Source organism: Oncorhynchus mykiss, chromosome 7 (assembly GCF_013265735.2).
Source record: "Oncorhynchus mykiss isolate Arlee chromosome 7, USDA_OmykA_1.1, whole genome shotgun sequence".
NCBI lineage: Eukaryota > Metazoa > Chordata > Actinopteri > Salmoniformes > Salmonidae > Oncorhynchus > Oncorhynchus mykiss.
Genome location: NC_048571.1, coordinates 11,237,475 through 11,248,605, shown reverse-complemented (window position 1 = coordinate 11,248,605; position 11,131 = coordinate 11,237,475). Strand labels below are relative to the sequence as shown.

The following is an 11,131-nucleotide window of genomic DNA, read 5'->3' as shown; positions in this document are numbered from 1 at the left end:
GCCTTGTAATTGAAACATACTGTTAAATATAGAGCATATTCAGAAAGAACCAGAAAAACATTTTCACAAGACAGCACATCAATAGAGTCCCTTTCAGATCTGCAGTACAACAGGATGGGGCGAGACATAATAACACCCAGGTCGCCACAAATCAAAACTACTTCAAGAGTATCACTATGTGGCCCCCACTCTTATGAAGCCTGGCCTAGATCCAAAATGGCACCCTATTTCCTACAAAATGGCACCCTATTTCCTACAAAATGGCACCCTATTTTCTACAAAATGGCACCCTATTTCCTACATAGTGCCAGTGTTTGGAGGATATATTGGCATGGGGGTTGTTAGGCCCATGACCAAGTCAAGGGCTGGCAAAGCGTGCCAATACTGTATATTCTCCAAACACCGGCTTCGAGGGCATTATCACTTTTATACAACAGGTTACCAACATATTCAAATAATGATTGACATAATTTCAAAACATTTATTTTGATGAATTTATTCATACCTTCCACGAGATATAGTCCCGACACAAATCAAAGGTTGCTACCCTAGCCGTTTGGTCATTTGTTCTATCGGTTCGGTTGCTAGACGTAACCCAGTCGTTCAATCTTTTTGTTCTGCCTCTATGGATGTGACCCAGTCGTTCAGATGTTGAAAAAGGTTTGTCGTATTACCAGACTACCAGACACAATTTGCACTGAACATTGCTCTGCTCTTTGTCGGAATTCAAAAAGCAAAACCACTTCCAAATTACTGAAACAGTTTAACCCTTTTTATCAATAATTTCTTTGTTGGAAGCTGCTCCTTCTCCATGGCTATCACTGCCACTGTTTTTGCCTACATCACTCATTTTTCGTGGTTAATAGTGGCTACTCCATCCCTCGAGGTGCTAAGTGGTTTTTAGTGGGCGTATACCTCTCCACGTTCCTATTGTCACTTCTCCGCACGTTCCTGCTGCGTCAGAGGTGAAATGGACTGCTGGACCTAATTATTCTATATCGACATTATCGAAAATGAATCTAATCGTTTTTATATCATTGTTGAGGGAAGTAATTACCTCAATAATTATTGATATTGATTTATCGCCCAGCCCTACCCAGTCATTCATTCTAAATGTTCCAGTGCCATACTTGCTGGCAACATTCTTATCCCTTGCTTGCTAGCTAGCCAACTACGGTTAACTTAAAGTCACGTCAAATAGTAAAGCCAAAACAACAGCAAAGTAGCTGCATTTGCATTTTTTTTAAGCTGTTTTCTGGTGACATTTCTTGGATACATTCATAAAAATGAGCTAATGATGCACGATTTCACCTGGCATAGAAAATGTGCTCTCATCAGGACACTTTTGTTCAGAGGAGCTAGCCAACAACACAGCTAACACAATCACTTCAAACTGAAGCTGGAAAGACTGCAAACTAGCTGCATTTCATTTATTTTTCCCTTTTTTCTATTGACATTTCGTAGTATATATTCATAAAAATGATGCCAGCTGATTCATGATTTCTGGCTGAGAAAAGCTGTCTGTCTGTCTCGTCCTGACTCCTGACACGTTCATAATAATGGGAAAGCTGGAAATCGAGATTTAGCTGGAGATTCATACATTTTTTGCAAACGTCTGAGAGACGGACAGCAAGGTTTATACAAATCTTCGCTGTTGAAAACCAAATGTTTGTCTAAAAGAAATGGGGGATAATGTCTAGATGCTTTTTATAGTGGAGATCAAGTTTATACATTGACTGGCTGGGCTAATGAGATAGTGGATTGTGCAGTGATATGGAACAGAGTAAATAGGCATTTCAACGTCATAGCTTTAGCTGGTGGAAACTTGTGGAATAGACACCGGCTGGAATGCGGTTTTAAACAATCAGCATCCAGGATTAGACGCACCCGTTGTATAAATAGGGAAAAGGGCACCATTTCAGACGCGACCCAGATTCTCTACATCCAGACTGATTGGCTGTGTGACTATATGTCATTAAGGAGTGAGACATTTAAAACCAAATCATTTTGCCATGCTTGGCTAATGATATCTATATATAACTCTATACTGTACATTAGAGTCCAGATACTTAGCAGTGAGAGAGAGGGCTGGTGTATTAGACATCTCTCCCAGTGTCGACCATGTCCCTTACATCTAGATGCAGCGTCGCTCCCCGGGAGATAGAGGCTCATTTATTTAAAACAGTGTTCTACCTCATCACCATATACAGTAGGAACAGCTAATTGTATATATATATATATATATATATATATATATATATATATATATATATATATATATATAGGAAATCAGCTTTGGAAGCTAGATTGAAGACATTCTCTAGTACAAACATGTCTCATTAAAATATGTAAAAAAAATTGTGACATTTAACCATTGCAGTTATACGTCACCTGATCTGACATATTAGTCATATATGTCATATGATATGGTTACGTATTACCGAGATAAGACATAGGCCTCTCCTGGGTTTTTACGCCGTGCTCCAAACTGACAAGATTTCTTGTGTGTGTGTGTGTGTGTGTTTGTGTGTGCTTGGGGGGAGGATAACTATCCTCTTCATAGCCCCGGGGATGAGGAAACACTTTTTAAATTATTGAATGTTAAATTTGAACTGACATAGTGAGTTATTCTGTCTGTAGTCCATTCTGTCTGTAGTGAATGATAAATCTTAATTTATATAGTGAGTTATTCTGACTGTAGTCCATTCTGTTTGTAGTGAATGGTAAATCTGAACTGATATAGTGAGTTATTCTGTCTGTAGTCTAGTCTGTCTGTAGTGAATGGTAAATCTGAACTGATATAGTGAGTTATTCTTTCTGTACTTCATTCTTTCTGTAGTGGTAGATCTGAACTGATATATTGAGCCATTCTGTCTGCAGTGAATGGTAAATATGAACTGTTATATTGAGCCATTCTGTCTGCAGTGAATGGTAAATATGAACTGTTATAATGAGCCATTCTGTCTGTAGTGAATGGTAAATATGAACTGTTATATTGAGCCATTCTGTCTGTAGTGAATGGTAAATATGAACTGTTATATTGAGCCATTCTGTCTGCAGTGAATGGTAAATATGAACTGTTATATTGAGCCATTCTGTCTGCAGTGAATGGTAAATATGAACTGTTATATTGAGCCATTCTATCTGCAGTGAATGGTAAATATGAACTGTTATATTGAGCCATTCTGTCTGTAGTGAATGGTAAATATGAACTGATATATTGAGCCATTCTGTCTGTAGTGAAAGGTAAATCTGAACTGATATATTGAGCCATTCTGTCTGTAGTGAAAGGTAAATATGAATTGATATATTGAGCCATTCTGTCTGTAGTGAATGGTAAATATGAACTGATATATTGAACCATTCTGTCTGTAGTGAATGGTAAATATGAACTGATATATTGAACCATTCTGTCTGTAGTGAATGGTAAATCTGAACTGATATATTGAGCCATTCTGCCTGTAGTGAATGGTAAATATGAACTGATATATTGAACCATTCTGCCTGTAGTGAATGGTAAATCTGAACTGATATATTGAGCCATTCTGCCTGTAGTGAATGGTAAATATGAACTGATATATTGAGACATTCTGTCTGTAGTGAAAGCAGTAGCGAGTGATGAATGGACAGGGCTAACCGTATCAACTGAAAAGGAGTGCATGCTTGAAAACATGGAGTGAGGTTACACAAAGTACGGCAATTTGTTATAAAATATGCTGAAAAGAAATCCACAGGTGAAGAGAGGAGAGGAGAGATCTTGTAGAGGAAAAAGTAAGGGTCTACAATATATAGAGAGATTGAAGGGGTCCTCTCAGGGCAAGGTTCCATTCGCAGCACGTCAGCGTAAACCAATCAAGGAGATGTTTGAGGCAGTGAGCCACGGGTCCATTTCCCCTCTGTCACATACTGTCCAGTAATGCCTTTATGAAAATGAGTGCTGGCTGCACATGACAAATCACTGTAATTGATCACATGGCCATCCATCACAGGTAAGAACCCTCTCTTCCTCTGAGAAGCAGTGCACTTGAAGCTGAGTGCGTAAGACAAGTATACTCCTGTCCTCCCCTCTATCTCACCATAATTCCATTCCCTCCCCTTACTTCACCCACCTACCCTTATCCTTCTCCCTCCACCTCATTACATGGAATATCACAGAAAAAAAAGCGTACTAATTCAGCCCAGTCAAATGGCAGATTCGGTTACTCTGTTGCCAGGACGACGGGAAGATAAGTGACATGTGATGAAAGTTCCGCTGAGCTGTGTGCTGTGCTGTTCTGTGCTATTCTGTTCTGATCCGATCTGTTCAGTGAGGAGGAACAGTTTAGGGCCTGTCGTGCCAATAGTTCCCCGGACAAACAGCCTTGTTTGCATAGCGATGATAGTAATAACGTAATTTAGGCTGTAATGATCTCCAAAATTATAATCATTAGGTCATCACACCATTGATATAGCAACAGACGCTAATATTTTATCGAATCCCATTGGGACGTAGAGGGGGACACTATTTGGCCGGGGGACATTATTTGGCATGACAGGCCCATAGCACTTTTCTTCTGCCTGTTCTGAACATGTGATGTAATGGTATTGCTACATCACATCTATTGTAGCTCTGATGATCCAGTGTCTCTCTGATGGACTGGATTAAAAATGTCAGATAATAAAACAGGATAACTCTGGCTTTAGAGATAATACCAGCCTTGATCTACCCTCTGACTTGCAAAGTGTATACACACATAGAACATTCCATAAGTGCACACACACACACACATGCACGCACGCACGCACACACACACACACACACACACACACACACACACACACACACACACACACACACACACACACACACACACACACACACACACACACACACACACACACACACACACACACATTTCTTTTGCTTCTCGGCTATTGTCAATCCTTAACTTTCCCTTAAAACGTATGGTAGTTTGGGGTACTTCAAAGTCTAATAAGCGGTCCATCTTTGCGAATAATCTCCCAAATGAAGAATTCTAATGGAGAAGTACAGAGAAAAGAGAAAGTCCCAATGAATAACACTTATCTACCACCTTTAAATAAGGGAGAAAAGTACTAACATATCAAACATGTTCTCACAAAGAGACATCATTTCTCCTGCAGCCAAATTCTTCAGGTTCCTTTTCCCCGTGCTGCTTTGGACAGTCTAATTATACTCTATCAATTTGAACGGCCCTTATTAATCACCCTACTTCATATGCTAATGAGTCAACTTTACAGAGCCAAGACAAGAGGAGAGACCTCTGTTCTGTAATGGCTGCCCATTCAGCAGAGCCTAGTCGCAGGTTGCATCCCAAATGGGTCCCTATGGGCCATGGTTAAAAGTAGTGCACTACATAGGGAATAGGGTGACATTTGGGATGCATGGACTGAGAGAACAGCCAGTGGAATGGAACCATACAGCAGAGTTTCAGAGCTATAGATCCACAAATTCCATTTCTTACTTGCTGTGGTAAATCCTTTCGGAGGTATTGTATGTCTAATGAAATGATGCAGGAGTCTATAGGATAGGATAAGGTTATTTAGATGGTGCTATCTCTGGACCTAGGACTACACGTTTCCTGTTGAAGGAACTGATTGGGCACTCAGCTGTTAAATCAGCTGGAACATCCAAGGGAGGAGATAGGCATTATAAACTCGGTTTTCTACTAGCCTGTTTCTTTGAACCTGGGCATTTGGAGTATTGTCATTCTCTACTTAAGCCTTTTCCTTTGTCAACGGTAGACCTAGTATTACCATCACTTTATTGTGCTTTATTAGAAAATAAAAAAGCAAGATCACCACTGCCATCAGTCTCTAGTCATTAGCTAAACATGCAGACCATTTGTTTCCCTCTGTGCAGCACAAGAAGACACTATAACAGCCAATTGAGTAGGCGGTTCATTATCCACCTTTTATTGTGCGGTTTTCACTCCACCGGATCAAACGGCACACCTTGTAAAACAATCATAAAATCACACATTTCATTTAGGAATAATATCCAGTTTAATAGTTGCATCAATGGCTGAAGACATCACTATGAATAAAAAGAGGTCCTCAAGACAGTCCGATGGAGCGTGATCTTTCATACTCTTCTCCTGCTATAACAGGCCAGTTGACCATTGATACAGAGAACAGGGACAAAGGTTGGTCACGATGTCAACACCCTCACCATGGTAGCACGCGCTCCAGCAGGTGTATCTCACTGATCATCCCTAAAGCCAACACCTCATTTGGCCGCCTTTCCTTCCAGTTCTCTGCTGCCTGTGACTGGAACAAATTGTATCTCCCTCAACTTTAAACATCTGCTATCTGAGCAGCTAACTGATCGCTGCAGCTGTACATAGTCTATCGGTAAATAGCCCACCCAATTTACCTACCTCATCCCCATACTGTTTTTATTTATTTACTTTTCTGCTCTTTTGCACACCAGTATCTCTACCTGTACATGACCATCTGATCATTTATCACTCCAGTGTTAATCTGCTAAATTGTAATTATTTGCCTACCTCATGCCTTTTGCACACAATGTATATAGACTCTTTTTTTTCTACTGTGTTATTGACTTGTTAATTGTTTACTCCATGTGTAACTCTGTGTTGCTGTCTGTTCACACTATGCTTTATCTTGGCCAGGTCGCAGTTGTAAATGAGAACTTGTTCTCAACTAGCCTACCTGGTTAAATAAAGGTGTTCTCTACTAGCCCACCTGGTTAAATAAAGGTGTTCTCTACTAGCCCACCTGGTTAAATAAAGGTGTTCTCTACTAGCCCACCTGGTTAAATAAAGGTGAAATAAAAAAATAAATAAAATAAATGAATGTCGTCGTTCATCCACAACTTGGTGAAACATATTACAGTTTTTAATGTCCCGTTGGTAGGATATACGTGCTCGTAGTTCGTCTATTTTGCTATCGATTATCTCCGTCTTTTCCTCCTGCGAATGATGGGGATGAGGGCCTTGTCTGGTGTCTGGAGTAAATCCTTCCCATCCGACTCGTTGAAGAAGAAGAACTCCTCCAGTACGGGAGTAATCGCTGCCCATAAGACACGGTGGCAGAAACATTATGTACAAAATGCGTTACAAACAACGCAAAAAAACATACATAATAGCACAATTGGTTACGGGATCGTAAAACGGCAGCCGTCTCCTTTGGCGCCATTATGATGGACCAATATGATATCTCACAGTCTGTCTGACACGATCACATGCGGGTGAATCATTAAAAACATGATCACTATGGCTGAAGACAAGTTCAAAAACATTTGATGTGACTGTTTCATGTAATGTATCAATTCATTTCCCTTTCTTTCACCAGGTACACGAACCACCTGGCCATGCCAGGAAGAAGGAACAGATGCAGCCTTTGAGTCATAATAGTCTTAACAGAAGATATCTCCATTTACACCAGTCACGCAACAACTACATAACATATTGTTCTGTACTGTATTGATACAGACTATTCAACATTATACAATGTATGGACCCGGATCGTGGCTTCCCTGTAGGATACTGAGAGACGTACTGTACAGCATAGTGGAGGAAAGCATTGTTATGATTATGGCTGCATATTAAATCAGGATAATCTGATTGTTTTGCAAACACATGAGCACTAGATGAACGTCACACAATGTACCACTTCCTCCAGATCACACCAGGTCCAACACAACTACAACGACACAACAACATCACGGCAACATAGCCCCCCCGTTAGAGGAAATAGCCTTGTTTATATGTAGAACTGGTGAGACTGGTCTTTTATGAAATAGCTAATGGGCTTGTTGTCATTCAATGTTCTATTATTGTAATGAAAGGTCTAACGGATGTATGTGTCTAAACTAATGTCCTATGTGTCATTTAAAGGTCATTTTGCTTCAAGGACTGTGTTAGCTACAGCACATACACACAGTGGATAAAACATTAGAAACAGCTTCCTAATATTGAGTTGCCTCAACTCGTTGGTGCATGGACTATACAAGGTGTTGAAAGCGTTCCACAGGGATGCTGGCCCATGTTGACTTCAACACTTCCCATGGTTGTGTCAAGTTGGCTGGATGTCCTTTGGGTGGGGGACCATTCTTGATACACACGGGAAACTGTTGAGACTGAAAAACCTAGCAGCGTTGCAGTTCTTGACACACTCAAACCGGTGCTCCTGGCACCTACTACCATACCCTGTTCAAAGGCACTTCAATCTTTTGTCTAGACCATTCACCCTCTGAATGGCACACAGACACAATCCATGTCTCAATTATCTCAAGGCTTAAAAATCCTTCTTTACCCTGTCTCCCCTGCTTCATCTACACTGTTTTAAGTGGATATAACAAGTGACATCAATAAGGGATCATAGCTTTCACCTGGATTCACCTGGTCAGTCTATGTCATGGAATGTTTAGTACTCTCAGTGTTTGTCTTTATTACAGGAAGTAATTTATGTATGCATGTCTATGTACATGTACCGTACATGATGCGTGTAGGTGGGCCATGTTCTTTCCTCTGCCCTCTATATGTGGGCGGAAGTGTGTAATTATTATTCGCGAGCGAGACAGAGAGAGAGAGCGAGAGAGAGAGAGTGAGAGAGCGAGAGAGAGAGAGAGAGAGAGAGAGAGAGAGAGAGAGAGAGAGAGAGAGAGAGAGGGAGAGAGAGAGAGAGAAAAAGAGAGAGAAAAAGAGAGGGTCCTCAGATTCCCTCCTGATTTCAGTCAGATAAAAAAATTAAGCAGTCTATGGACAAGGTATGACAGCAATCCATGCTGTGGTTTAGTTTCCCTTTCCACATGCTAATGGTTTAGCATTCGTGGCACAAATCCCATTCAAGTCAAGGGAGCGTTATTGTAATTTTTCGCTGAATCATGTTAAAACGGTAGCATGTGGATGGATGTGCCAGAGAAACTCAACCAACGCATGGATTGCTGTCATTCCTTGTCAGTAGACTACTTACAGGGAAAGGAAACCAATGTGTCAATTTGTATTTTGAGTGAACTATCCCTCATCCAAAAATGCTAAATGCGTCTCTTTGTGAGGGGAAGAGAATCATCCCGGAGGATGAGGACCGTCTGAGGCAGCAGGGAACAAGATTGATGAGTGAAATTGGTCTTCTATGGAGTCTGCCTTTGTCTCTTTAGGGGATAATAAACTGTAATCAGATAGCCGTAAACTGCAAATAGTTTGCTTGACCTCGAGACCACTATGGACGATGGGTGTGATGCATTGACATGTAACAGCTCTTAATATATCTTGCTACAGTGGTTTTCTCTGGTGTTTTCTTTTCAGGGTTCAGCCACGAGGGCAAGACTGAGTAGAGTAGATATTTTTGTAATCATTGTGTCATTGATTGAATGCACCTGTACTATGGGTTTTCCATCAAGACTGTCCAAGTTGTTACTGCACATCAACGTTAGCGGTGGAGGTGGCGGTGGCGAGCGATCTCTATTCTGTCACACCCCTCCCTCTAAAGATAAGGAACGTTAAGTTCAAGCTTTAATATTTGAACAGTCTTAGTTGAGAAAAAGTGATGAAGTGGATCTGTGCAAATTCTACTACTTAGCAATTAAGAACGCCAGCTGAAGTCACGACAGCACAGAGGTATTGAAGCCACAACCCCGACAACAAGGTTCACAACTACTGTCTTAGCAGAACAACAGGTAGTAAGAGATTTACCATTATCATGTATATATATATATATAACTACTATGGATAAATGTCAGCATTCTGACCTATTTCTAATGAGATGTCTGCTGCAACATAATCCCATCAACATTTTATCCCTGAATGTACACCTCAGATATCTGTGTTAAAAAAAAAATCTAAACGTATTCTTCATTTCAGCCAAGCAGAAGATCTGTAGCTCATATACAATGAACTATTGTGGCCATCCCCAAAATAGACGACGAACACGACACAGCTGCACAATGGCAATGATTATTAAATCCGCTCTCCCACAAAGAATGAACTCTGCCTCGCTGACAGACAAAACAACATGAACATTCATCAATGCCAATAAAAACACAATGCAAGTTATCCCCAGTGGCCCAGCATGGAGCACATGTGACCCGCAAAGGAGTTTTTCTTACCTGTAACAGAGAGTTCTGTAGTTCTTCTCACCACGAAGCTGCCAAACTGTAATTCACACGTGTAATTTCCAATGTCATCTTCACGTACCTCCCGGATAGAGAGAGTATCTCTTCTCCTTACAATGCTTTGTCTCCACTGCTTTGGCTTGCATTCCTTCGATTCAAATAGAGAGAAGGCTTATGAATTTAAAACACCACGAAGAAACAGAAAAGCAGTATACAGTTGGACTTAGGTTACACTTTTTACAACATACAATGTAGACATGTGGAAAAAATGGACGCCTGGCGAAATGCATCGAACCATTCCAAACATCTCTTTGATCACAAATGCATTCTCATCTTGTATTTAGTGTTGTTGTATTGAGTTCCTGTTTTTGGCAAGACGAGTGTGATCTATTATACAACATTATATCGTTCCCACTAGAAGAACAGCGTTTCGGTTGAAGCAGTTCATTTTGGTGGGAATAAACCCAGAGGAAGAACGAGATCCTTGGAAAAGGAACTTGTGCCACACAAACTCATTCACCCACAGCAGGAAAATTGGAATACCGTGGGTTGGTTCCACCTGCGCTCGCGGGTCTCCCAGAATTCAATCAGCTCTGCTTCCAGAGACAGAGCAAATAACTAGAATATTATAGGGCCACAGTCATTATCCATATTTTAATTTGATTCACTGGGAAACTGAAGAAGCACTGTGGCCATCTAATCCGACATTCATCTAGTTTTGATGAATTGGCCCCTGGCCTCCGTCGGCTACTCTGTCAGTCTGCTGTTACACTGTGGGCAGGCAGCCGGGGCCGGTGAGGGCAGCTCGTCGACTCAGATAGCCAGACGTCTGACTCTGAGGACCCCCTCCAGTCGTTTGGGGGGAGTTAATTTCTTTGTCTTCTAGACTATTTACATCATGAACGTGGGCTGTAGACCCCTTTCCCCAGACGGTTTGAGTCTCATGAAAAACAAATTACATCTCAGGAGGTGCTCTGCAGAGTGGCTGTGAGTTATGGGTGGATAAATCTACCTACTGTCATCAGCAAGCACATA

General features: G+C 41.0%; 1 protein-coding gene across 3 annotated transcripts in view; it reads right to left on the bottom strand.

Annotated features, from left to right (window-relative positions):
* The window catches only part of LOC110495463 (interleukin-1 receptor accessory protein-like 1), a 413,831-nt gene that overhangs the window by 181,503 nt on the left and 221,197 nt on the right, over nt 1–11,131 (bottom strand). For all 3 annotated transcript variants that reach the window (XM_036982526.1, XM_036982528.1, XM_036982527.1), the window contains exon 5: nt 10,091–10,244. In XM_036982526.1, the coding sequence (XP_036838421.1) occupies nt 10,091–10,244 (154 nt within the window). The remainder of the gene's footprint in view (nt 1–10,090; nt 10,245–11,131) is intronic.